General features: G+C 54.6%; 2 protein-coding genes across 2 annotated transcripts in view; both read right to left on the bottom strand.

Annotated features, from left to right (window-relative positions):
* The window catches only part of ABO (ABO, alpha 1-3-N-acetylgalactosaminyltransferase and alpha 1-3-galactosyltransferase), a gene marked incomplete at both ends in the record, with an annotated part of 31,430 nt that extends 10,553 nt beyond the window's left edge, over window positions 1-20,877 (bottom strand). Inside the window, 3 exons of the mRNA XM_084236290.1 lie at window positions 9,194-9,233; window positions 19,902-19,995; window positions 20,746-20,877. Of these exons, the coding sequence (XP_084092416.1) occupies window positions 9,194-9,233; window positions 19,902-19,995; window positions 20,746-20,877 (266 nt within the window). The remainder of the gene's footprint in view (window positions 1-9,193; window positions 9,234-19,901; window positions 19,996-20,745) is intronic.
* Window positions 20,878-22,848: 1,971 nt separating this feature from the next.
* On the bottom strand, window positions 22,849-26,689 carry SURF6 (surfeit 6). The gene is made up of 5 exons (XM_084238957.1): window positions 26,551-26,689; window positions 25,118-25,318; window positions 24,518-24,606; window positions 23,486-23,680; window positions 22,849-23,407 (listed from the first exon to the last, which is right to left on the bottom strand). Exons 1-5 carry the CDS (start codon window positions 26,642-26,644, stop codon window positions 22,928-22,930), a joined length of 1,059 nt encoding a protein of 352 aa, XP_084095083.1. The 5' UTR covers window positions 26,645-26,689; the 3' UTR covers window positions 22,849-22,927.
* Window positions 26,690-27,192: the final 503 nt, after the last annotated feature.

Raw genomic sequence — 27,192 nt, 5'->3', positions numbered from 1 at the left:
AGCGAAGATCAGGAGCAGCCACAGCAAGAACTTGGTGTTCCTTCCGCAGAAGTCTGCAGAGAGAAACTCTGGGTTACCTGCACCCCAAGTCACCTGGCTGAGATCAAAGTTGGACCCCGGCAGGTGACAGCCTCACGCGGGCTCCAGAGGAAACCCTTTCTGTCCTCTGTCCTCTGCTCTCAGGGAAGGCAGGCTGCCACTCTTCTGGCGCATGATCCCACCAGGAACCTGGAGGGCTCACCTGCGGCCCCGGGGTGCCCACATCAACTGACAAGTCAGGTTCTCTTGTGGGTACCAAAGGAGTAGGGTGCAGCGGCCTATTGCAGTAAATGGACGGGCAGTGCCTACAGGGTGAGCTGCAGCAGGATGGCAAAGACAGAAGGGTACAAGACCAGTTTGTTCCAGACCCACAGGTGCAACCCACAGGTACGTGCCAAAGCAGCTCACACCAGAGGAACCCATGACAAAGCACCAGGTCCCAAGAGGCCGCTGTAGGCAGGACACGTGCGCCTGCTAGGAAGGTGCACTGCTGGCTGGTCAAGGCTCCGCTGAGCACTGGGGTCCTGGAGGTATGAGTCCAATGTCTCCACAGCCAGAATCTCACTGATCATAACATGTGTTGGGGGCCTCAAGGGGTCTGAAAAAAATCATGCCCAGCTGGGTACAGTCCAGAAACTTCTACCAAAGAAAATTTCATTTGGCCTCACAACTCTGTTTCCTTTGAGTATGAAAATATGAAAACCAGGGTTGTGTGTCCAAACATAAACTCAAGAATGTCTCCCAACTGTAATGGGGGGTCCCCAGAAAAAGGGGAGGTTCCAGACAGAACCTCTGGAAGCTTCCCTGAAACCTCCCAAGGACAGCGGAGCTGAGCAGGGAGGAGGAGAAGCTGCAGGAGTCTGGGGAAGGGAGGGAGCAGGACGGGGGGCAGGAGGAGCAGGGATCGGAGACATGGAGAAGCTGCACATGCCTCCCAGTCCTGGACAGGGGTCGGGGCAGGCGTGGGGGCACCCGGGGGAGGGGATGGCGGGGTGGCAGCTTTCACCTCCACTTTGCTCCTTGCTTCCCAGACGTGCTGGGCCCCTCCCGCCCTGTCCTGTGGGTCCCCGCCGGGAGGGGCCTTCGGCAGCCTCTCGGGCCTCAGTGGCCCCGCTTTGGACCAACCCCGTCTGGCGGCCGGGCGGGGCGGGTGTTTACCCACGAGGGGAAACTTTATTTTCCCCTTTCCTTAAATGCGCACTCATTGTGTGAAAGTTCCTTCCCAGTAAAGTTCCTATATATTTTGTCTTGGTCCAGCAGATGGCAGAACCTACTTAGAGCAGGCAGGTTTGGGGGTTCTGGGGTGCCCCTTCCCTGCCCTGTAACAAACCAAGAGTAACTCTGTCAATTGCATTGCTATAAGTTTTTGATGAATTTGACATCACTGTGCTGCTTGTATGAACTTTCTTTTTAGGTATTTAAAATGTTTAGGGCTCTATGCTATGCCCAGTTTACATTTCATTTCATGATGGACAGGATGTTCAGGTGCGTGGGGAGATTTTATCACATCCGAGTCTTCTCTTTCCAAAGTCTGTCATGTCCAAGAGAATTTCATCGGTTAAGCTTAGCATTGTAGTTTAAAATGAATTATGCGGGGGCCTCCCTGGTGGTGCAAGGGCGGGGAGCTGCCCACATGGCGCAGCAGACCTCTCCTGTCTCCCCGCTGCTCCCCTCAGCAGTGGGTTTCAGTAGATCTGCCTGTTCTGCTCCCCACTCTGTCTCTGGTGAGTCCTCTCACCCCCGCACCTCTGGCCTGTGCCCCAGTTCTTGTATGCAGAAATAAATAAATCTTAAAAAAATAAAAAGAAAAAAAAAACACTATAGTTTGAGCAAGAAATTTTTAGACCATAGCAGGCTGGTACCATTTGGAAAACCTGGTATTCTGTGCTTCACAGAATATTCACCCATTATTTGGAGATGCTCTTAATTGCCTGAAACTGGACAGAACAGCATCAAACTTGTCTAGACTGCAACAGTATAACTCTGGGCCCCTAGCCAGTTAGTTTAGGGTTTACTCAAAATGAAACTAATAACCAGCTGTGTCAGCTGCATTGTAGAAACACTTCCAGGGATTAAAAATATCTTCACCTTTAACCTATGAATATCTTGGCAAAATCAAATATTTTTTATTTTATTTTATTTATTTATACAAGCACTGGATATAGTCAGAAGCGCAGGAGGGTGAGAGAATTCACCAGAGCCAGCAGCAGGGAACAGAGCAGGCAGAATGATGAAATACACTGCTGAGGGGAGCAGCGGGCAGCAGGAGAGGTCTGCGCGCCATGTGGGCCCCTCGCCGGTGGCCGGGGATCAAACCGGTGCTGCAGAGGTTGCAGGCAGCTTCACAACCCAGTGCTCAACCGCTGCACCACCAGGGGAGGCCCAAAATCAAATATTTAATTGTGAAAAAGAAATAGCAATGGAATTGGGCCTACCTGAGGGTGCAAGGGGTTAAGTCCCTCCATTATGAAGCTATTGGCAGCCACTGCAGCACAAGTTCGATGCCCGGCTAGGGAGTTGCTCACATAGCGCAGCAGACCTCTCCAGTCTCCCCGCTGCTCCCCTCAGCAGTGGATTTCAGTAGATCCACCTGTTCTGCTCCCCACTCTGTCTCCTCTCACCCGCCGGACCTCTGGCCTACACCCCAGCTCTCAGATGCATAAATAAAATAAATCTTTAAATTTTTTTATATAAATTTTTTATATAATTTTTTTTTATTTTTATATTCCCCATACAATTGCGACCCCCTTATTTTGACCCCAATCCCTCCTCTCCCCGCCCCCCACCCCCCCATAGAGTGTCTCTGGTTCATAATTGTTTGTTGATTTTGATTTTTACTTTCTTATAGTTATTCTTTTTCCTGGTCCCTTATTTAAGTTTTCTAGATTCCTGCTATGAGTGAGACCATCTGGTATTTTTCTTTTTCTTTCTGGCTTATTTCGCTGAGCATGATCCCTTCCAGCTCCATCCATGTTGCTGCAAACTGCATGCGTTTATCTTTTTTGAATGCTGAGTAATATTCCATGGTATATATGTACCACATCTTCTTGATCCAGTCATCTGTTTTTGGGCATTTGGGTTGTTTCCAAAGCTTAGCTATTGTAAACAGTGCTGCTATAAACATAGGGGTGCAGGTGTTCTTTGGAATGGATGTTTCTGAATCCTTTGGGTAAATACCTAGGAGTGGAATTGCTGGATCCTATGGAAGCTCTATGTTTAGTAGGTCCAGAAATCTCCACACAGCTCTCCACAGTGGTTGGACCAGTTTGCACTCCCACCAGCAGTGCAGAAGAGTTCCTTTTTCTCCACACCCTCGCCAGCATTTGTTGTTGCTAGTTTTTTTAATATGTGCCATTCTCACTGGTGTAAGATGGTATCTCATGGTAGTTTTGATTTGCATTTCCCTGATGACAAGTGATGTTGAACATTTTTTCATATGCCTGTTGGCCATTTGCATTTCCTCTTCAGAGAAGTTTCTTTTTAGCTCTTCTGCCCATTTTTTGACTGGGTTATTTTCTTTGTTGTTGTTGAGTCTCATCAGCTCTTTGCAGATTTTTGTGATCAGTCCTTTATCATTAGTGTTGGGAGCAAAAATGTTCTCCCAGTCGGTGGGGTTTCTCTTTGTTTTTGTTATTGTCTCTTTTGCTGTGCAGAAGCTCTTTAATTTGATGTAGTCCCAGCTGTTGATCTTTGCCTTCACTATCACTGCTTTGGGTGATGTGTCTGTAAAGATGTCTTTGATGTGCAAATCACGTAGTGTTTCGCCTATATTTCCTTCTATATATTTTATGGTTTCAGGTCTTATGTCTAGTTCTTTAACCCATTTTGAGTTGATTTTTGTGTATGGTGTGAGGTAGTGGTCAAGCTTCATTCTTTTGCATGTAGCGACCCAGTTTTCCCAGCACCATTTATTGAACAAACTTTCTTTGCTCCAGTGCATAGTCTTTGCTCCTTTGTCAAAGATTAGTTGACCATAAATCTGTGGGTTTATTTCTGGATTTTCTATTTGATTCCATTGGTCTGTGTGTCTGTTCTTGTTCCAATACCATGCAGTTTTGATGATTATGGCTTTGTAGTAGAGTTTGAAGTCTGGGAGTGTGATGCCTCCATTCCCTTCTTTTTTTTTTTTCAGGAGAGCTTTGGCTATTCAGGGTTTTTGGTGATTCCATATGAATTTCATCAATAATTGTTCTATTTCTTTGAAGAATGACATTGAAATTTTGATTGGAATAGCATTGAATCTGTATATTGCTTTTGGAAGGATGGCCATTTTAATAATGTTTATTCTTCCAATCCATGAGCAGGGGATGTCTTTCCATTTCGTTGTGTCTTCTTCTATTTCTTTTAACAGTGTTTTATAGTTTTCTTTGTATTGGTCCTTTACCTCTTTTGTTAGATTTATTCCCAAGTATTTGATTTTTTTTGTTTGTTTTGATAATAAAAGGGATTGTTTTTTTTGGTTTCTTCTTCTTTAGATTTATTGTTTGTGTATAGGAAGGCTACTGACTTTTGCGTGTTGATTTTGTATCCTGCCACTTTACTGAACTGATTGATGAGTTGAATTAGTTTTTCTGTAGAGTTTTTGGGGTTCTCTATGTATATTATCACATCATCTGCAAATAGTGATAGTTTGACTTCTTCTTTTCCTATTTGGATTCCTTGGATGTCTTTCTCTTGTCTTATTGCCCTGGCTAGGACTTCCAGTATTATATTGAAAAGCAGTGGTGAGAGTGGACATCCTTGTCTTGTTCCAGATCTTAATGGAATTGCTTTCAGCTTTTCACCATTGAGAATGATACTGGCTGTTGGCTTGTCATAGATGGCCTTTATGATGTTGAGGTATGTTCCTTCTATCCCAAGAATTTCAAGGGCTTTTATCATGAATGGGTGTTGCACTTTGTCGAAAGCTTTCTCAGCATCTATTGATATTATCATATGGTTTTTATATTTCTTTTTGTTGATGTGTTGGATAATGTTGATTGATTTTCGGATGTTAAACCATCCTTGTGTCCCTGGAATGAATCCTACTTGGTCGTGGTGAATTATCTTATGGATACATTGTTGGATTCTGATAGCTAAAATTTTATTGAGGATTTTTGCATCAGTGTTCATTAGGGAGATTGGCCTGTAGTTTTCTTTTTTTGTGTTGTCCTTGTTTGGTTTTGGTATTAGTGTAATGTTGGCTTCATAGAACGTGTTTGGTATTGTCCCTTCTCAATTTTTTGGAAGAGTTTGTGAAGGATAGGCACTAATTCGTCTCTGAACGTTTGGTAGAATTCATTTGTAAATCCATCAGGTCCTGGGCTTTTGTTTTTGGGGAGGTTTTTGATTACCATTTCAATTTCGCTGCTTGTAATTGGTCTGTTTAGGTGTTCTATTTCTTCTTTATCTAGCTTTGGGTGATTGTAGAGTTGTAGGAATTTGTCCATCTCCTCTAGATTGTTGAACTTGTTTCCATATAACTGTTCATAGTAGTTACTGATTATTCTTTTGATTTCTGCTGTGTCTGTTATGATTTCTCCTCTTTCATTTATGATCCTGTTTATTTGTGCTTTCTCCCTTTTTTCCTTTGTGAGCCTGGCTAGGGGTTTGTCTATTTTATTTATTTTTTCGAAGAACCAGTTCTTGGTTTCATTGATCTAGACCCATACAGTGAAGACAGAGCATTCACCCCAGACCCTGGCTGCCGAGCAGCATCTCCAGGCCGCACCTTTCAGGCTCTCAGGGCCTGGAAGCCCAGCCACGCCCCACTGATGACCCACCAAATGTTTTCAAGGCCAAGCAGGACCCTAGATCCCCGCTACCCACCCCCACAGCCAGGGCACCCTATGAGGGGCCGCAGGACAGGGCACCAATAGGCCCAGACAGCTCAGAGGCATCTTTTACTTCCTTCCTCTCCCGCCCTGAAACCAAGTCAGCCACACACCCTGTGAGTGCCACCCTCGGTGCTGGGGTGCAGCTGTGTGGACACAGGGTGGTAACTGCTCGGAAACTTCAACAGGATTATCACAAGGCTCAGCAATTTCACTTTGGTTCACCCAAAAGAGGTGAAAGCAGAGAGAGCCGTGTTCACACCCACCACATTTTAGAGCACCAATTGTTAGGGGGAAAGGATGTTCTGAGCTAATTCCATGCAGGCTTTGTGGACCCCACCCCCACTCCAGACCAAAGTCATCAAGACATTGGGAAAGACGAATCCCATCACCACCAAAGGGAAGGTGGCTGGGACCTGAGGGTGGGGTTAAGCAGCCAGGCTGGGTATAAAAACCAAACACGTGGGCCTTGGGGGGCTCACTATTGCTCGCCTCCTGGCTTCACGGCTCCCGGCTCGCAGCCAGCTCTCAGAGCGCCATTTGGGATTCCTGATGGGCGGATCGGGTAGGACTCATTTAAAACTTTGTCTCCCATTTTTCTCCCTGAGCTGTACATTTTTTCTTTCCCCTTCCCTTGTAAATAAACCTTTTATGAACCTTTCGCGTGTGCCTGCAGTAGAGCATGGATAAGTCCTTTTAAGTGCGCGGCTGAGGACCCACAGTCAGGCACCCCGCTTTGTATTGGGGTTGCTCTACAACACAAGCTAAGGTTTCTTTCCAGCCTTTCTTCTTGGGACAGACCCAGCACACCCCTGGGGACCTCACCAAATGACCATGTGGGAGCCCCGCCACCACCTCCCAGGGGACCAGTCACAGGTGCACATTTGGGGTACTGCTCCCTCCCAGCACCTCCCAGGACACTTCATACTGGGTCTTGGGCCTTGTGGGCCTTGGAATTCTGTGGGCTCCGGGGCGGGCAGCTTCCCAGCACCTTCCCACGTCGCCTCTCTTCTTCAGCCACCTGGACACAGGGATCCAGGAGCCAGGACAGGGCCAGTGCCCCTCCGGTCTTCTTGGGGGGCATTTCCCTGGGGAGCCCTGCCCTGGCCGCCAGAGCTGGGGTCCAATGTCTGCCTCCAGCACCGGAAAAGAAGGTGGAATAAGTGTACCAAGTCACCATCAGAAAACCCTGCCCTTCCCAACCAGGAAGTCCTGGGCACTCCCAGAGATGGAGGTCAAGAATAGAAAGACTGGAAAGGAGGTGCCCCAACACCGGAACTTGACTCACAAGGAGGTGGGGGTTGAGGGGAATAACATGACCATTAACCCAGCCATAGAGGTCGTGACCCTCAGGCACCAGGGCCTTATCACAGGCATGTGATAACCAGGGTCAGACCTAAGCAGGAACAGACTGCTCTAGGGAGTGGAGCACAGGCTGAGGGTACAGATTTGGAGATTGGGCCCACCCTGGAATCTCTGGTCCCCTCCTGGTTTTGCCTAGTTATCCCAAATCAGCAACAAGCAGCCACTCCACGGAGGAGTGACCCTCCCAAACAGAAGGGGACTCTATCAGGGCAGTCTCGGCACAGGCTCGGGGCAGCACTCGGTCTGCCCACCTGTGACTATGCAGGTGCCTCTTGTAGCAAAACCTGTCCCTTTCCCTTTCCCAAATAAACCTGCTCTTTCAATATGACTAATGTCTCTGTCTCACAGAGAACTCGCTTGGGAAACTCGCCGCTGAAACGGGAGCTCTGGTGACACCTTTCCCAGAGTGAACCCAAGGGCCCCACAACTCTACAAAACCCCATCACCAGGGCAGGCAGCAGTGTCTCCCCAAGTACCAGTAGTCAGTGGATTGTGGGTCCTGAGGGACCGCAGCCCCCAGCACCCCCTCTACCTCCTGGAGGACTTGCCCAGGAATGAGTGCAGAGGGGCTGTGGTGTCCTTCCCAACTCCCTCCACCCACATCCCCTGTCTCCTGGCTCCTTCCCAGGGCCACTTCCTCCTACTCCCAGGGAAGTGAGGGTCCAGAGCCTTCCAGAACTCCCTAGAAGCCCTCTTTTCTCCTAGGGTCAGGAAGGCAAGACCCCAGGGACTTGGTCCTGGGAAGAACCCATTAAGCACCCATTCAGCTGTACCCTCACTTCGACCTGACATTCTAGAAGTTTCCCTGAGGCGATGCCCTGTGCCAGGGCCTTGCAAAGGGCCACAGACCAAAGGGAGGATAAACAGTTCCTAGGCCTGCCCCAGAAGGGTCAGGTGCAACCATGAGGAACACTCAGGAGGGACAACTGGGTAAGGAGTGGAGCAGGAAGGAACCCCTGTCTCGTGGTGCCAGGAAGGGGAGTCTCACCCTCCTCTGTTAGGGCTGCCTGACATCCCTGTGTGGGGTCCTGAGGAGCCCTGTGCCTGGCCCTCTGCCCTCCCCGCCCAGTCTCCCCACCTGCAGCCACAGGTGGCTGCTGCCAGAGTTGGAGGGGCCTTCATAGCTGCTCCTGTTCCCTCTCCCGCCCTCTGCCCCCCACCCAACCACGAAGTGTGGCTGGGGAGTGTATGGTCCAGGCCGGGGCAGTGATGAGGCAGAGGGAGGAACTTGAAACTACGGCCACCTGCATCCCAGCCACCTGCATCCTGGGAGCTGGCTCTACCTGGTTTGCACCGCGCCTGATAAGCGGCCATGAAAGAAGAAGCTCCAAGAGAGAACAACTTCTTTGAAAAGCAACTTCACTCCACCTCCCAGCAAGGCCAGACCCCGTCCTATAAAAGATTCCCCTCACCCCTGAGAGGCGTGACTTCTCCAACCCCCGCAGGGGTCGGTGAACTTCGCTGGGGCACAATAACCTTTTTGCCTGTGAGAAATTTAGCCTGGTTCCCTTTTCTTTACCGCGCCAAACCTTGCAGGGACCACCTCAGGTAGGATGAATGACAACCCGCCCGGCCTGCACTGCAGGCACCTCCTCTCCCTTGGGCCTGTTTCCTCCTTCTCTCCCTGAACTCGGTCCTCTGGGGCCCAGAGAAGAGAGGAGAGACCCCAGGGGAGGGACAGGCAGAGGCCCTGACACCAGCCAGGGAGGAGCCGCTTTGCGTGTAAAATCAGGACATGTCCCCCAAGGGCCTGCCCTCTGTGGACACCATCCAGCACACCTTGTCTGTGCCCCGTGGTCACCATTGCCCGTTCCCAAGATCCCCGCCCCCGACACAGACCAGCTCCCACCCCGCCTGCCTGTCCCTCCCGCTGTCCTTGCTGGGGCTACCACGGCTGGGGTTCTAGTGAGGACCTGGCCAGTGGCCAGTGGAGGCACCCACAGCCCATTCCTGAAGCCTCGTCCCTCCCCACTCACCTGTGGGGCCCATGACACACGCGGACCTGCAGACCAGTGCCTGGTGGCAGAGATGGGAGACAAGTCAGGCAGAAGCCTGGCACTGAGCTGGGCCGCGAGAACAAAGTCCCTCCCATCTGGTCCTGGAGGAGCCAGCGCGGTTCTGGTTGGCTCGGGAGGGGCAGCAGCCATGTCTGTGAGTGCATGCGGGGGCAGCTTCGATCTCCCGGCAGGATCCGGGACCCAGCCCAGTCACCAGGTCTGCCAAGCCCGGGGCTGGCCCTGCTCTCCTCTCTGGGTTGGGCTGGTCCCATGCCATCTCCCTGCCCTCCTCACCTGCCTCTACAACTAGGGCGCTGCTGTTCTGAAATGCCTGCCCCATTGCCTGCCCTCCCCCTTGGGACACTTCCAGGTGTTATCGCTGTCTGCAGAGAAATGTCCCGCACGCGAGGGTCCCTGGCAGCCTGCAGTGCAGATGAACTGAAAGCCCCACTGGAGGCCCCAGGGCTGTCCTCAGGGAAGGCCATTCTGGGGTACAGGGTTCCAGGCAGGAATAAAACACTGGAGAGGCAGAGGCAGCCCTCCCTGTGCAGGCTCCCTGCAGGGCCGCCCTGGGTCTGTTCCCTTCCCTCTCCCCTTCTGCGACCTGCTGGCCTGGCTCAGTGCCAGCCACAGGAGTCCCAGCCAGGTCGTTGCTGGTCAGAGCTGCTGCCGCAGAAGCCCCTGGATGGGGTGCTAACGCAGCAGGAAAAGCCGAGTAAAGAATTGCATAATTTAATATACAAAAACTAATCCAAAACCCATCTGTGACCTCGATATAAGAGCTTAAACCACAAAACTCTCAGAGGAAAACTTAGGGGCTTTCTGGCCTTGGATTTAGTAGTGAGGTCTCAGATAAGCTTTCCAAAACACAAGCAACATGAGATAAACAAAGTAGATTGGGCTTCTAAACTTTAACGGTGTGGTTCAAAGACACGATCTAAGGCCTTCCTGGTGGTGCAAGGGGTTAAGCACAGCACTCTGAAGCAATCTGCAGCCTCTGCAGCACGAGTTCGATCCCTGGCCAGGGAGTTACCCACATGGCACAGCAGACCTCTCCTGTCTCCCCGCTGCTCCCCTCAGCAGTGTACTTCGTCAGTCTGCTTGTTCTGCTCCCCACTCTGTCTCTGGTGAGTCCTCTCATCCCCCACACCTCTGGCCTGTACCCCAGCTCTTGTATGCATAAATAAATCTTACAAAAAAAAAATCATGTTACTCACTGAAAGACCCATACGCAGAGGCTAACAGTGTGCACGAAATGTCCAGGATCGGCCAATGGGCAGAGATGGACTCAGACTGGTGGCTGCCAGGTGCGGGGTGAGAGGGGTGATGGCTGAATAGGTACTGGATCTTTCGGGGGTGATGAGGGTATTCTGGAGTAAGATAAATTTGCCACCTGCACCCACTGTGAATGTGCCAGATGCCACAGAATTGCATGCTTTGAAATGACTAACATTCTGTGACTTTCACTTGAAATGTTTTAGGTCAACTGTGCTGTATTTGCTGCTCCTGGCTCATGATGAACAATCAAAAGATATTTTCTTTTTCCACCACCCAGTCACCAAGTCACCTCCTTCTAAGGGTGGGTAAGGAGAATCTGGGACTTTAATGGACCTGGGTGAGGCAGAGGGCAGGTCCCCACTTTCTCACTGAGCCCGGGATGGCTGGGTGCCCAGTGGGAACACTTGCTTGGGTGCCTGTAGGAGCCAGAAACTGAGACTGGGGCCTGGCAAGGGTTAGGATCTAGGCCCACCCCCAAGGGGACTAGCAGCTGGGAGAGGAAGCTGCAGAGCCCACTAATGTGATGACCCCGGTTGGGCCAGGTGGGGCAGAGCCAGATCCCACAGGACCCAGGGACAGACATGTACCCGGGCTGTGCCAGCTGGTACAAAGCCCTTCGGGGTGTTTATAACCTTCTCATAGCTCTCCTGGCTTCAAACTTCCCCACCCCCCTGCTTTTCTTTTATGATTTATTTGTTTATGCATACAAGAGCTGGGGTACAGGCCAGAGATGTGGGGGGTGAGAGGACTCACCGGAGACAGAGTGGGGAGCAGAACAGGCAGATGGACCGAAATCCACTGCTGAGGGGAGCAGCGGGGAGACAGGAGAGTCTGCTGCGCCCTGGGGGTAGCTCCCTGGCTGGGGGTCGAACTCGTGCTGCAGTGGCTGTGGACAGCTTCATAACATGAGACTTAACTTTTGCGCCACCAGGGAGGCCCATTTGTTTTGTTTTCTGTGCATTAACCACTAATTCATCCCAAAACGCAAGTTTAAATGTCCTCTCAATCATACCAATCAGTAACCATTGTTTCCTTGGAGATATCCTCCTGTCCTCCAGCTCCACTCTGGGATTCTCCTCTCACCACCATCCGGGCAACCACAGCTGCCTTCTCCCGTGTGAGATCTTATCTCTCCAATTCCAGATAGAGGAGACTTTTATCATTCCTCTGGCTGCCCAACAGCAAAACTCCCTTCTTATGTTTAGAGACGTCCTCACCTAATGTGATAGATTCTGCCTTTGATTATAAAAGCTACAGATGTCAGAGGCTGCCTCCTCCTTCTCCAGTTCTCAGGCTCTCTCAGCCTGACACATCAGTCCCGGATTCCGCATGAATAGGCATCTCTAGAACAAAGGGCATAACAGGTGAGAGCAAAGAGTCCTTGCTTCTCTTATCGGTAGGGAGATTCTAGTGCTTCTCCTTTAAACAAGATGCTTGCTTGGAAACAGAGGGGAAGGGCGTCTTCATAGTAGCCAAAACAAGATGAAAGTTTGCTTCTTCCTCCATAAAATAAACCCAGGGGTAGGCAGTGATACATCCACAATCCACAGAGACTCCATCTCTGGCATGTGGCTCCTTCCTCAAAGGCTGTGATGGCTGCTTGGCTCCATTCACCACCACCACATTCCAGCTGGCAGGAAGGCCTGGAAGAGAAGGCTCCTCCCCGGCCTAAGAACACTTCCCAGAACAAAGAGCTTTGCTTCTAGTCTGTTCACCAAATCATGCTCACATGATCACACCTCATTGCAAAGGAGGCTAAGAAATGCCATCTATGTCTGAGCTGACCACATGCCCGTCTAAAAATTGAGTTTTATTACCAAGGAAGAAGGAAAGAATGAATTGAGTGTTAACGAGCAACCTCTACCCCCCATCTAGTCTTTTCTTTTTTTAACCAGGAACGCAATTTAAAATTAGTCAGGGTTTTTCAGCATCTAGGGTCATATTGGGGTTTTCTTTTATCAACAGATTTACTAATATAATGAATTCCATGATACATTTCCTAGTAGAGCCATCCTGGCAATAAATCCCAGGTGGCTTGCATTTTCTTTTAATGGGTTTCCTTTCATTCACATGGAGAAAGCTTTTTGAGTTTGGAATAACCGAAAATTGTCTCCAGTCTTTTATGATTTCACCGCTCTCTTTCTAGAATCAGGTTGCTGGATTATAGTTCCTAGGAAATGGTCGATTTTGTTCATATTTTCTAATAGATTTTGCATAGAATTGAGCAAAGTTGTTACATATTGTTTTAAAACCCCTCTTCTATATATTCTTGGCTGGCTCCCCAGTATTGTTTCTTATTTTGCATTTTTCACTCTTTCTTTTTCCTTCTTCCTTTGCTAATATAAATTTATTTTTTTATTTCACTTTTCCTTTTACCATTATGAAGTCCTTTTTCCACTTTCACTTACTTCATTGTAATTTTCCCAACATCTTGAATTTAATATTTAATTTACTTATTTTTCTTGTTTGTTAATATAAGTAATTACATCAATTAGTTTTTCTCTGGGTGCTGCTTTAACTGCACCCCATGGCTTTTGGCATCTCTGTCCTCTTGCTTCCTTTTGACTCAAAAGTTGTTGGGAGAGGGCCTCCCCGGTGGCGCAGCGGTTGAGTGCTGGATTGCGAAGCTGCCCGCAGCCTTTGCAGCGCCGGTTCGATCCCCGGCTGCTCCCCGGGGTTGCTCTATAACAGCATCACTGCCTACCCCTGGGTTTATTTTATGGAGGAAGAAGCAAACTTTCATCTTGTTTTGGCTACTATGAAGACGCCCTTCCCCTCTGTTTCCAAGCAAGCATCTTGTTTAAAGGAGAAGCACTAGAATCTCCCTACTGGAGGAGGGTCCCATATGGCGCGCAGACCCCTCCTGCCGCCCGCTGCTCCCCTCAGCAGTGTACTATGTCAGTGTGCCTGTTCTGTTGCCCGCTCTGGCTCTGGTGAATTCTCTCACCCTCCCGCGCTTCTGACTGTACCCAGTGCTTATATGAATAAATAAATATTTAATAAATAAATAAATCTTTAAAAAAAAGTTGTTGAGAGAGTTTTTTAATAATAGGCGGTAGTAACTTTTTATTATATTGCTATTATGATTTTCTATCATGGGAGGACTTCACCATGCTTTATTTTTTTTTAAGATTTATCTATTCATGCACACAAGAGCTGGGGTACAGGACAGAGATGCGGGGGAGGGGGGGTTGAGCGGATTCACCAGAGACAAAGTGGGGAACAGAACAAGAAGACTGACCGAAGTACACTGCTGAGGGGAGAAGCAGGCGAGTCAGGAGAGGTCTGCTGCGCCATGTGGATTGTTCCCTGGCTGGCCGGGGATCGAACTCATGCTGCAGAGGCTGAGGATTGCTTCATAGTGCGGTGCTTAACCCCTTGCGCCACCAGGGAGGTCCACCATGCTTTATTTTAATTTATTAAACTTTCTTCTTAGTATAATAATGTCCCCTATTTGAAAAGTTGTGTCTTCTATTTCATGACATACATCAGACCTTGAATGCGCAATTCTGTTGTCATTCAGTCCTGACTGAACTCCACCCACTAATGTTTTATGGGCTCCATCCCACCTCCAAGCAAAGAGCTCCCAGGCGCAGAGGATTACAGATCCCATTATGCCATGGATCGGCCATGATTCTTGATTTCCTGTAGGGGGTGCTGCTGGGGACTAAGAGTGGAGTTGAATAATAGGCTTGGTAGAAACCCAACACCTGTGGGCCTGCACTCTTCTTGTTTTGCTGGCCTCAGTGTGCCCTCGGGGTCCCAGCTCGGACAGGGTTAGGACACATTCACCAATCAATCTCTTTTTCCCTGAGTTCCCCCTGTTTTGATTTCCTCTTTGTAACGAAAACTTTTAGTAACCTTTCAATGTGTGCCTGCAGTTGTTTCTTGTTCTAAGTTTATTATTATTTTAGTGTGCAGGTGAGGACTCACACCCAGGCCACCCCATTTCCTTTTGGGGTTGCGTAACAATTCTACTTTAGTAACCTGTTTCCTTGTGCTTGGCTGATCTGACATGAATAGGAGCAAATCAAAACCTACACTGCCGATTCCTCCGTGCACTGTATGTCCACGCCACACCATTTGGTGGACAGATGGTCATCTACCATATATCCATGGAAACTTTCACATCTTGTGACGAGTTGCCCTTCTTGATCTCATTTAATGTCTTTTCCATGAAATCAGCATGGTGAAGATCATGACCTGTGCTCTTTCTGTTTTCATTCACCCAGTTTCTTTGAGAAACTTCTGTTGATCTGCAGCACATTTTTAAAAAACTTTTTTGGGGCAGTTGTCACATAAAATGTCCTAAAGTAAACACAATTTTTTTTGGCATCATAGCTTTTTTTTTTTTAAAGATTTATTTATGCATACACGAATTGGGATATAGGCCAGAGATATGGAGGGGAGAGAGGATTCACCAGAGACAGAGTGGGGAGCAGAACAGGCAGATCTACTGAAACACACTGCTGAGGGGAACAGCAGGTGAGGCAGGAGAGGTCTGCTGTGCCATGTGGGCTGCTCCCTGGCCGGGGATCAAATTCAGGCCACAGCCAGCAGTGACAGCACTGAGACTTAACCCCTACACCACCAGGGAGGCCCAGTAATTTGAAGTTTAATCTCATGGAAAATTTTCTAATCATACTGCAGTAACTTTCACCCTCTCTGTACTTCAAGTGCACTGCCTGCCGGTGCTATTGTTCCTCAGTGTGGCGCCTAGTTTCCTTCTTCCTTCTCCCCCTCCTCCCCTCAGCTGAATGACTTGTTATGCTTCTAATATTTACTTGTTATGCTTCTAAATATTTACACTGGTCGATGGACTGCCGCCTTCCTTAGCGGGATTTTCAGGTTTACGTGGTATTTATATAAGATGAAGAAACCACTCACTTTAATGCTGCGCATTCTCTCTCCTTCCCTGTCAGCTTCTGTGACGGAGAGTTGGGGTGCAATCCAGTGTCATCAGAAGCCCACCCCCGAGAACGCAGAGGGCAGGAGAGCTGGAAGGCAGAGGCAGAGTCAAGGGCAGTTTTAAGGGGCAAGTGGAGCTACTTTGGGGCCTTGTCTTGGGCAGCCCCCCAGAACCCCGCCCACTCCACAGCTCCATAGAGGCTGTGTTCAGGCACAGGCACGCAGGTGGCTCAGCCACGCACCCCGTCTCCAGGATGTGACCTTGGACAGCTTCCTAGTCACACCTTCCTCAGACTGGCAGAGGGTCGAGGCTGAGTCACCCTGCCCGGAAAGGGGGGAGACGCCTCCCGTCCTCAGCTGCAGGGGCCAGCTCCCCACCAGACAGGTGGACTGCCCTGCGGATGCCATCTGGGGGAGACGGCCGGCCAAGAATGGCCTGTGAAGCTCTGTGTTTGCTGACGCCTCTTTAAGTAAGCCCAGTTGTTGCTGTTCCTGAGCCAGGGGTCCTGCAGCCCCAGCACCAGGGTGAGGACCCACAGACAGTGCCTGTCCCCACCTGGCCATGGTCCTCTGGCCCTGTTTTATTTTTATTTTATTTAAAGATTTGTTTATTTTTTAATTTTTAATTTTTAAATTTTAAGATTTATTTATTTTTTTAAAAGATTTATTTATTTGTTTGTTTGTTTGTTTGTTTATTTGTACAAGCACTGGGTACAGTCAGAAGCATGGGAAGGTGAGAGAATTCACCAGAGCCAGAGCAGGGAGCAGAACAGGCAGACTGACGAAGTACACTGCTGAGGGGAGCAGCACCCTGCAGGAGAGGTCTGCGGCCATGTGGGACCCTCGCCAGTGGCCAGGGATTGAACTGGTGCTGCAGAAGCTGCGGGCAGCTTCGCAGTGCAGCACTCAACCTCTGTGCCACCAGGGAGGCCCTAAGATTTATTTATTTATACAAGAACCAGGGTACAGGCCAGATTCACGGGAGGGTGAGAGAATTCACCAGAGACAGAGCGGGGAACAGAACAGGCAGACTTACGAGATACACTGCTGAGGGGAGCAGCGGGCACAACAGGAGAGGTCTGCTGCGCCATGTGGGACCCTCGCCAGCTGGCGGGGATTGAACCAGCGCTGCAGAGGCTGCAGACAGCTTCGCAGTGCTGTGCTCAACCACCTGCGCCACCAGGGGAGGCCCTGTTTAATTTATTTATGCATATAAGAGCTGGAGTGTAGGCCAGAGGTGTGGGGGTGAGTGTGAGTGTGACAGGACTTCCCAGAGACAGAATGAGGAATAGAACAGGCAGAGCTACTGAAATGCACTGCCGAGGGGAGCAGCAGGGAGTCAGGAGAGGTCTGCTGTGCCTGTGGGTAGCTCCCTGGCTGGGGATGGAACTCATGCTGCAGTGGCTGCCTATAGCTTCATAGTGCTGAGATTTAACCCCTTGCACCACCAGGGAGCCCCATCTCTGTTTCTGTTTTAGCTCTGTTTACTGATCTCAGTGTGGAACATTTAGGATCAATGTGGGACTTGGTGGATGTTCAGTCTGGAAGGTCAAGTGTTCTAATCCTACAAAGGCTTCTTGGAGTCTATGTTAAAAGCTTTTTTTTTTTGTTCCATATTCATTGTCTTCTTTGGAGAACTCTGTTTAGTTTAGTGTTTTTCTAAAAAAGATTTATTCATTTATTTATTTATACAAGCACTGGGTACAGTCAGAAGTGCGGGAGGGTGAGAGAATTCACCAGAGTCAGAGCGGGGAGCAGAGCAGGCAGACTGACGAAGAAATACACTGCTGAGGGGAGCAGCGGGGAGACAGGAGAGGTCTGCTGCGCCATGTGGGTCAGCTCCCTGGCTGGGGATCGAACTTATGCCACAGTGGCTGGCGATACCTTTGTTACAGGGCAGCCCCAATAAAAACGGGGTGCCTGACTGTGGGTCCTCACCCGCGCGCTTAAAAGGACTTATCCATGCTCTACTGCAGGCGCACGCGGAAGGTTGATGAAAGGTTTATTGACAAGGGAAGGGGAAATGAGGAGATGGACAGCTCAGGGAGAAAAGTGGGAGACAAAGTTTTAAATGAGTCCTACCCGATCCGCCGATCAGGAATCCCAAAATGGCACTCTGAGAGCTGCCGCGAGCCAGGAGCCGGGAAGCCAGGAGGACAGCGAGCCCCCCAAGGCCCACGTGTTTGGTTTTTATATCCAACCTGGCTGCCCAACTCCACCCTCAGGTCCCAGCCTCCCTCCCTTTGGTGGTGACGGGATGTGTCTTTCCCAGTGTCCTGACGGCTTTGGTCTGGAGTGGGGGTGGCGTCCACAAAGCCTGTGTGGGATTCGCGCAGGACATCCTTTCCCCCTGACACCTTGATAGCACTGACTTAACCCCTGCGCCACCAGGGAGGCCCCATTTAATTCTTTAATTCATGGAAAGTAGTTGAATCAATCCCACTGCTCCCTGGCAGCACCTTCCGGCTCAGGCGCTAGCCATTTGCCCTGCCCGCCTGTTCCTGCCTTGCCCCGTAACTCCTGTGTTGAAACTCTTTTTGAGTGAGGCGTTTCCTGGGCTGCTACCTGCACAGGCATCGCTGAGGGAGGCACAGGTTGCATCTCAGGGCACAGGGCTGTCCTTACAACCCAGACAACTGGGTCCGAGGACTCAGGTTTGCCTCCGGTCGGAGAGGGAAGGAAGCTCAGGGGATGTTAGATGCCCCAGCAGCAGTGCTGCCGGCAGAGCTCATCTGCGGGAGAGGAGCCGTCCAACCTCCCCCCACCCACAGCACCCGCTGCTTCTCAGAACCAAACCCCCAGGCTCAGGCTGCGGCGGTCCCCTCCTCACTGCTGGGGCAGGATTTGGGATTTGCACTTGGGGAGGCACTCATGGATCCTTCCAGAGACCCCTGACCACGGCGTCCCCTTCCACCTCACTTGCAGTTGCCCTCCAGCCAGCACTGGCACCTTGGCCAATGCCGCCACGCAGCACTCCCATTCCTGCCTTCCCTGGACCTCGCCACCCGCAGCCCCCACTGGCCTGTGGAAGTGGACGCTTGTCAGGTAAACGAAGATTGGCCAGGCTTTTCAGCCGCTGGCCTCTGGCTATTCCTGCGGCCTTGAACGCAGAAGGCACTGGGGACCGTGGCTGATGTGGACCCCTGGAGCGCGGTGTGGGCGTCTGTGCGAACACCTGGGCCTGGAGGCCGAGGCTACAAGGGCGGCATCACTCAGGCAAAAAGATGGTAGAGCGACGGCAACGAGAGGACAAGACCATCCCAGAGAGCCCAGAGAATGTGGAAGATTCGCCTGCCAGCCCCCCGGCCCCAGCCTTGCCCCACAAATGGTGCAGAAAGACCCTTAAAACCTGAAAATGCCACGGAGGGCTCTGGACGCGCCTCACCTGTCAGCCCAAGCTGATGGAACCGTCTACGCAGCCTCTGCTCAGGAGACCGCCCTGTGGTGCCCCCCGGTACTGCAGCCTCCACCGCGGCCTGCAGCAGCGCCGGTGCCCCAGGGGGTCCCAACCACCACCAGCCCCTCTGCACTTCACTGAGGCTGACCACCCCTGGAGGACCCTGGGCTCTCCCCCGCCCACACAATATGCCCGCCCAGGCCCTCCACCTGCCCCATTCAGGAATCCCCGGATGGCGCAAGGGGTTAAGACGCAACCTGCAGCTGCAGCCACTGCAGCACGAGTTCAATCCCCGGCCAGGGAGCTGACCCACATGGCGCGGCAGACCTCTCCCGTCTCCACGCTGCTCCCCTCAGCAGTGGATTTCAGTCCATCTGCCTGTCCTGCTCCCCGCTCTGTCTCTGGTGAATCCTCTCATCGCCCCCCACACCTCAAGCCTGTACCCCAGCTCTTGTGTGCATAAACAAATCTTCAAAAAAAAAAATGGGCCTTGGGCTTTTTCTCTTGAGGTGGCGACACGGCTTCTGCTCCTTATTTAAGCTCACAGTCTGCGGTGCAACCACCTCGCAGCTCCGGGTGTCGCGGCAGGAAGGGCACGGAGCAGGATCTCTAGCTATGCTCCTACGCAGACGGGTAAAGGAGTCCTGGAGCCCTCAGTGGCCTTTCCAGGCTTTTGTTGAGCTTACCAGGTACACGGCAGGCAGGGGTTCCAGGGGGCCGGGAGGCTGACAGGCCTCCCAGTCCCCAGCAAATCTTCACTCTTCCTGGGCCCTCCGGGCTTCCCTCATGGCCTCTGCTGGTTCTTCCGGTGACTCGCTTGGCCTCCTTCCGGTCTCTTTCACTCTGCTGGCGTCCCTGTGACGCCGCCCTCTTAAGCCCAGTCTCAGCCGAGGTGCGCCCACCTACATATGCCCACACCCCACTCCAGGTGCCGCCATCAGGCACGCGTTCAGGACTGCAGGGCCCATCATCCATCCTCAGGCAAAGCCTGACACTTTACCGTACATGGGCTAAACCCAGCTGCAGGGTGAAAAGCGATGATCAGGCTTTTCACGCCCTCCCGCCATGAGCACCTACGACTGGCACGTGGTCTTGCACACGCACCTGTCATGATGGGCACCTGGATCAGAGGGGGGTGCGTGTATGTAAAGGTGGGACGAGGGGGGTCAAAGGGCACTGTCACCCTGAGCTGGGGCTGCTACAACAGGAGACAGCCAGGGAGATGCCGAGAAGGTGGTGTGTCCCAAGCCAGGAGCAAAGGCCTGGAACAATCTACTGAAGGCTCCAAACTACCTTTCTGCCCATGAGACACTGAAGCTGCCTGGCCGGGGGTGGCTGCAAGACACCAACTTAGTTTTTTGTGACACTTTGTTTACCACTTTACACCTACACTCACGTGTGCATTTCCTCTTACCTAGCTTTTCTTTTTTCTTTTTTAATTTATTTACACAAGCACTGGGTACAGTCAGAAGCGCGGGAGGGTGAGAGGATTCACCAGAGCCAGAGTGGGGAGCAGAACTGGCAGACTGACAGTACACTGCTGAGGGGAGCAGCGGGTGCGGCAGGAGAGGTCTGTCACACATGCGGGACCCTCGCCGGCGGGGCGGCCGGGGATCGAACCGGCCCTGCAGAGGCTGCGGGCAGTTTCGCCACCCAGCGCTCAACTGCTGCGCCACCAGGGGAGGCGTGAAACTAGGTGTGACCTAGTTTTTCTACTTTTGGTATCGTCAAAGCTCACAACCAAGCATCCCCCTGCCCATCCCGTGGAGTCTGAGTCCGGGACTGTGGTCTACAAGGCAGGCTGCTGCACAGCCAGCTGGGCGCCCTCGGGGGAAATTTACCGCTCGCTTGATCGCACTGAAATTCTACCTATTTCTACTAAACAGAGTTTCAGCCATTTTTTAATGTCAGCATGTTCCAGGCGCCTTAGCATCCTCATCACACCTACCCCGCTCTCAGCCAGTCTCCCCCCCTCCGGAGACCGGGCTCTGCCGGCGCCCAGCAGCCAGCCCGCGGCTTCTGTCTTGGCTCCGCGCCCCTCCACGACCTTCTGCAGGACGCACTCCGCCCCTGCGTACATCGTGTCTTCAAGGCCGCCGCTCTCTCTGCACCGCCTCAGCCGCGTCCCCGCGGACCCCGGCCCGCCTTCCCAGCCTCCACTAGGAATTCTGGCCCCGGTAATTCATGTCTTCGGGCTTCAGAGCCAACACGAAACATGAACAATTACCTCTCCCGTTTCTAGGCTGTGTCACGACCAGGCGAGCACTTGGTGTTGCACTGACTCACTTTCCAGCCCCGCAGAGGCTGACGCCGTGTCCCGGCCTCCCCTTGCCCCACGCGAGCTCCTGCCTGCCGCCACCTAACCACCTCCTCCTGCGCGAACAACTCCTCGCGGGTGACATTCTACCAGGTCTTGGCTGTTGGCCCAACAGCCCCACCTTCCGGGGAGAGTCCTCGGCACCGCACAACCCTGGCCCCTCGCTGGAGCGCGGCCAAGGGTCTCACGGTGAGCACTTCAGAGGTAGGATTCCCCAGCACGAGACCCAGAGCTGCAGGGACCTGTTGACCGCCCGCAGGGCTGGGGGACCCCGCCATCTCACCACCTCCACTTCAGCCCACCCCCGGCTCTAGGCTTGACCCGCTCCTGGATCGGTCTCGTCCCACTTTCCAGCTAGCACACCCCAGTCCTCAGGTCAGTTTAGAGTTTTGCACATGGGTACTCAGACACACCCCACCCCCTCCACAACTAACACCCCATGAACATCCTGGTTGAAGCCTCCAAATTACAAGCCGTGCCTCCTGCCCCATGCCAATGCCCACCAGCAGCGCTCCCGGCGCTGACCTTCCCCGCTGGATCCGTCAGCACAGGGCCCACCCCCGGCCGGCGCGAGCGCCTGGTGCTTCCCAGAACACGGCCTCCAGCCCACACTCCCCTCTCTCTAGCAGCACCCCTTCTCCGGAGCCGAGGTGAAGAGGCACCACTTGGCAAGCAAGACAGCTGTTGGCGGGTGTGAGCTTTCTGAGGTGCAAGTGTCAGGCTGGCTGCTTCAGGGCAGTGTCCAGCTGTTCTCCCTCTGGACACCTCGCACACCTGGGGTTTCATCCCACCAGGAGGCAGGCTGAGGAGCTGAGGGAGCAAGTGGTCTACTGGGGTGACAGCTGCGAAGGGGGGCGGGAGCCTGGAATTCCACACTAGTGGCCGAGGGAGTCGAGCCGCCTGCCTGAGCGTGGCCTTGGCTCCTGAGGGAGAGCCCAGGGGGCCCCTCGTGGCCGCCTCAGACGGCCCAAACCTCCAGATGGGCCTCTCACAGGCCTGGGACATTCTCAACCCACTCAGAATGAGAAGCCTACCACGTGCTCCCCTCACGGTGCCTGAGCCTCCAGGCCGCGTGGGCAGAAAGCAGGCTGTTCACTCGCACCTTCAGAGCTGTGGCCGGGGAACACCACCTGCTTTATTGAGGTGGTCTGGGGGGTGGAGGTGGGGGAGGGAGACTCATTTCCAAATAGCTGCTCAGGTGCTCCTCTGTGACAACCAGGAAACATCCCGCATTTGCCTGCCCCCCACCGAGCACGTGCTGGGAGACCTGATAAGCTGAGGGCACAAGGCTCCTGCCCCCTCCCCAGGTCACAGCAGGCTCCTCGCCATTGCTCAGGGGTGGTGCCCAAACCACGGCCCGGGGCACGAGGCCAAGTCCAGTCCCCAGGCTCTGGGAAGGTCCCCCACAAGAGTACTAAAGAACAGAAATGAAGAGTCACCGGCGGAGGCGGGAGGGGGGCGGGTGGGTGCTGGCTCCAGAGGCCAGCAGGCTGGGGTCAGCCCACCCCGCCCGCAGGCCAGAGCCCCTCCGCTCAGGATGCGGCAGGCGTCACAAAGGCTCTCCCTGCTGACACCCCACGGCCCCAGTGAACACCAGACAGAAGAGACACCCCACTCCGAGACGGGAGTCCAGAGGTGGGCTGACGAACCATCTTCTCAACAGGAAGGTGAGCACGTCCACGGGACACCCCTGGAGCCGAGTCTGCGCAGGCTGGGGTGGGGGTGGGGGTCCAGCCTCAGCCCCTTGGAGGTGCCCTCGAGCTTCCGTGGCAGCTGCAGGCAGGGCCAGGGGGCCGGGCCTGTGCCCCAGCCCTCACACCAGGCCGGCCCGCTCGAGGTCCTGGGGCAGGACCCGGCCCTTCTTGCGGGCCTTCTCCAGGCGCCGTTCGGCCTTGGCCGCCTTCTTCCGGCGCAGGTTCTGCCGCCGCCGGTCCTGCCGCTGCTGCATCTTCTCCACCACCTGGGCCGTGCGCTTCTCCCAGCGCCGCTGCCGCTGCGCCCGCCGCTTCTCCTTGCGCCTCAGGGCGTCCTGCAGCCGCTGCTCGTCGTCGCGGATCTTCACGCCCTCCGCCTTGTACAGCAGGTTGGTCCACTGCATCTTGGCCTCCAGGGCCCGCGCCTGGCCCGCGTCCCGCTCCCGCAGCTCCTCCAGCCGCTCGCGCCGGGCCTGCAGCCGCTCCAGCAGCTGCCGGTAGTTGCGCCCGCTCAGCGGCGTCAGGTTCCCCTTCACCTTCTGCCTCTTCTCCTTCCTCCGCTGGGCCTGGCTGGCCGGCCCGTCGTCGCCCACCTCCACCTGGGGGGAGAGGCCTGCGGGTCGGCAGCGCTCCCCACCTTGCCCCCCGCCCAGCGGGCAAGGCCCCCGCGCCCTCACCTTGTTGAAGAGCAGCCCGGGCGGCCCCTGCGCCTGGTCACTGGGCGCCTCTGGAGGAGCCTGGGGGGCCTCCGGGGCCGCGGTTGCCTTCTCCTTGGCTCGCAGCTCCTTTCGCTTCCTCTTCTTCCGCTCCCGCTCCTGCTTCCTCCGCCGGCGCTTCTCCAAAACGGCTGGAGACAGCGCCTCGGTGGCGCCCTGCGGGACAGGGACAGCGGGGTGCTCAGGAGCCGGCCCGGCTCGGGAGCAAGACCTCGGGCAACACAGGCGTCCCACTGAGACGGCTTGTCCCCCCAAAAGGGACACGGGAGCTTGAGTCCACCAAATCTCCCCCCGGCCCTACAAGGGAGACGCCGTCCTCCAGCATTTCATGGGCTGGCTCAGCCAGGTCACCAGCCTAGCCACGCCAATGGCACTGCTTGCTGCCAACATGGCCAGCAGCCTGGCCCCTCTTCCCTCCCGGCAGCAAAAGAGCTCCAGAGCAGATGCACCCAGGCCTGCGCCGTGCCTCGGCCAGTTCTGTGGAACCAGGCACTGGGCCTGCCCAGGAGGGCACGGGGAGAAGCTGGGAGATACCCCCCCACCCGCCGCCCAGGAGGCCCAGGGTCTGTGCCCAGGGAAAGGGCAGGTGGGGGCCGGAGCGGAGGGCTTGGGTGATCCCGGCCAGTAGAAGGAGCCGAAGCTGGTCCCAGTCTCAGCACTTCCAGGGCTGTCACCTTGTCTCAGCCCTTGCCAGCCTCCTGGTGACCGTTTAAACAGACAGACCTAGTGGGGGGCTCGGGGGAAGAGGCTGAGGCTCATGCCAAGGCTGCTGGAGAGGAGCCAGCAGTTTGGAGGGTGGGTGACCCTGGAGTGGGATCTCCCCCAAACAAGACTACGCCTGCCAGGGCCCAGCAGGATGCAGGCAGGGGTGGGGACAGTGACTGGGCCCTCTAGCCAGCCCTGCCATTTCATTGAAGTGCTGGGTGTGGAGGCGTCCCCTTCTCTAGGCAGGGTGGGGACACTGCCCAGGCCCCCAGGAAGCTCCCCACCAACCTGGCCTCGGGCCTCCTGTATTTTCTCGTGTAGACGCTGCCGCAGAACATCCAGGGCGAAGAGGGAGTCCGGCTCTGTGGCGAGACCACCTGTAAGGAAAGACCCAGGGTACCGAAGGGGACTCCTCCCCAGAGCCCAGCTGCCAAGCATGCCTGCTCGCGCTGCGCCCCCTGGTGGATCCGCAGGGCAGTTCCAGCACATTGAATCAATGCTCCAAACGAGACGGTCCTCCAGAACAAGACTCCTGTGCTTTAAGTTGGAAGTCAAACCTGCCTCCCATTTCTCCCCAGTTCTGCAGCCTGGGAGCCCCAAGAACAAGCTGGCTCTCATGGTGGCCTAGAGACTTGAGGGCAGGGAAAATCCTCCACAGAAGCTGTCCATGGCCCTCAGCAGGATGTGGCCTTGCCCCTGCCATCCTAGAACCACCACAAATTCCCTGGGGTCAACCCACCCACCCACAGAGCTCCTGAGGTCTGTCCTCTGAGAGCTTGCCCTTTGGGAAGCCTGGAGCTGTCCCAATGTGCTCGACGGAGTCTCTTCCTATGCCCAGAAAGGACCTTTGTGGCATCCCATCAGGGCTGCCTACCCACTTCCCCTCACCTGCAGGGGTCCCCCTGGGCTGGGATGCCTCGTCCTTGGCTGCTGCTGGCTTCCTGGCCCCAGAATCTACTGGAGACTTCTCTGGCAGGGACTGGGCCTTGGGCTCCACAGCCTTCTCCTTCCGCTCCCTGACTTTCTTCTGTGCTTTCCTCCTCTTCTTACTTGGGGGCCCAGTGGCTTCTGTGCCCCGAGTCTTGCCACCTGAAATACAAAATGAGAGAGCTACATCCCGCTCTCCTCGACCCATTCAACAGCAGGGGCGTCGCCAACGGCTTCCACCCCAGAAGGATGCTGAGATGCCAAGATGGCCATGGACTCTCGGTACTACGAACTTCAGAGAAAATTCATGAACGCCCACATCGAAGCCCTGGGAAGCAGTCTCATAGCTGGCCTAGCTGTCTGCGAGTGAGGACGCCTCCTGGGCTGGCACAGAGACGTGCTCCCAGGATGCTCATCACGGTGCTGTTTGGGTGGAAAACTTGAAAATCCATCCACAAGGAAAGACTGGTGCTGGCACGAAACAGACCCAAAGGCTTCCATTTCTGCTTCCAACATGCGGAGTAGTCACTATCTTACACTTTAAGTAGAAAAAACAGGGTATGTAAGGAAGAAACTGAACTGTTTCAAGAAAATATAAAAAGAGGGGTGGGGGGGGGCCTTCCTGGTGGCACAAGGAGTTAAGTCTAAGCGCTATGAAGCTATCCACAGCCACTGCAGCACGAGTTCAATCCGCCACCAGGGAGCTACCCACAGGGTGCTCTCCTGTCTCCCCGCTGCTCCCCTCAGCAGTGGATTTCAGTAGATCCACCTGTTCTGCTCCCCACTCTGTCTCTAGTGAATTCTCTCTTCCACCTCTGGCCTGTACCCCAGTTCTTGTCTGCGTAAATAAGTACAAATCTTTTTAAAAATTACAAAAAGTACTAGAGCGACAGGCCTACGTTGCAACCTCGATAAAAGCCTCTTTTAGTTTTCCCGACTTTCCCTTACCTACACCTTCCTACTAAAAAGGAAAAAGCATTTTCCTCCAGTAGCTCCACGCAGACCCTGCTGCTCTCCCCTCCTCCGGGGCTGGCAGCACCTACCAGTGCCAGCTCCCGGCCTCCCGGGCTCGTGGGTCCACTTTCGGGGGCCGCGTAGACGCCCAGGGGTGGGGGGCCCCCTCCCTCCCTCTCCTGTCCCCCCACGGCGCCAGGCCCGAAGAGGCTGGTCCCGACGCACCTCCGCTCCCAGCCGCCTTCCCACCGGTGTGCAGCGCTGGCCGGCCCGCCCCCGGCTCGCCTCCAGCCCCGGCGGAGCCGAGCCCCCGGCCCCCCGAGGAGCGCCTCCCGCATCACCCCGCTTCCTTCCCTCCCGACCCCCCACGTGCCCCGCGCCGCCGGCTCTCCGGCGCGGCTGCCCCTCGTCCCGAGCCCCCGGGCCGCCCGCTCTATTACCGGACTTGCGGCCCCGCGGCTCCGGGCTGGGCCGGGCGCAGATCCTCCGGGCCAGGCCCTGCAGGTAGGCGTCCTTGGCGCGCAGGGACGCCATGCCGGGCGGGCGTGCGGGGCCCCGGCGCGGCGCGCCGCCCGCCGGAAGTGCGCGGTGCGCAGGCGCAGGGCCGAGCGCCGAGCCGCGGCGCGCTCGATTAGCCAGGCCTGGCCCCGCCCCGGGAGGGCGCGCGTGCGGGGGCGGGGCGGGGCGTGCGGGGCGGGGCGTGCCCGGGAGCCCTGCGACCTCTGGCTCGGGGGCCTCCCCCCACCTCTGGTCTGAGGGGCGCCCGCAGTGCCTGCCCCAGGCGAGCCGTCTCTGACACCCCCCAGGGGCACCTGGCCCGGGGCGCCCCCCGCCCCCCCAGCCTTGCCCTCGGGCGCCCCGGCCCCCCCGCCCGGTCGCCCGTCTCCCCCGCGCCCGGCGCCGGCCCGGGACAGGCTCCTGGAGGGGGACCGGGCTGGGGGGGCCGCCGCGGTCAGGACGGACAGCGCAGGTGTCGGAACCCGCTGGGGGGCGAGCCGGGATGAGCAGGATGCCCGGGAGGATGGGGTGCGCGGAGGAGACGCGGGGCCAAGGGCTGCGGGTGCGGAGGGCGGTGAGGCCGC

This window comes from Talpa europaea (genome assembly GCF_964194135.1).
Source record: "Talpa europaea genome assembly, chromosome: 7".
NCBI lineage: Eukaryota > Metazoa > Chordata > Mammalia > Eulipotyphla > Talpidae > Talpa > Talpa europaea.
This window is presented reverse-complemented; position numbering and strand designations above follow the sequence as displayed.

Excerpts from the sequence above, each read along its gene's own strand:
- SURF6 (XM_084238957.1), bottom strand. The coding sequence starts at position 26,644 with ATGGCGTCCCTGCGCGCCAAGGACGCCTACCTGCAGGGCCTGGCCCGG. Across the intron at positions 24,607-25,117 it reads GCCCAGGGGGACCCCTGCAG|GTGGTCTCGCCACAGAGCCG; the intron begins GTGAGGGGAAGT and ends CTTTCCTTACAG. Across the intron at positions 23,681-24,517 it reads TACAGGAGGCCCGAGGCCAG|GGCGCCACCGAGGCGCTGTC; the intron begins GTTGGTGGGGAG and ends CCTGTCCCGCAG.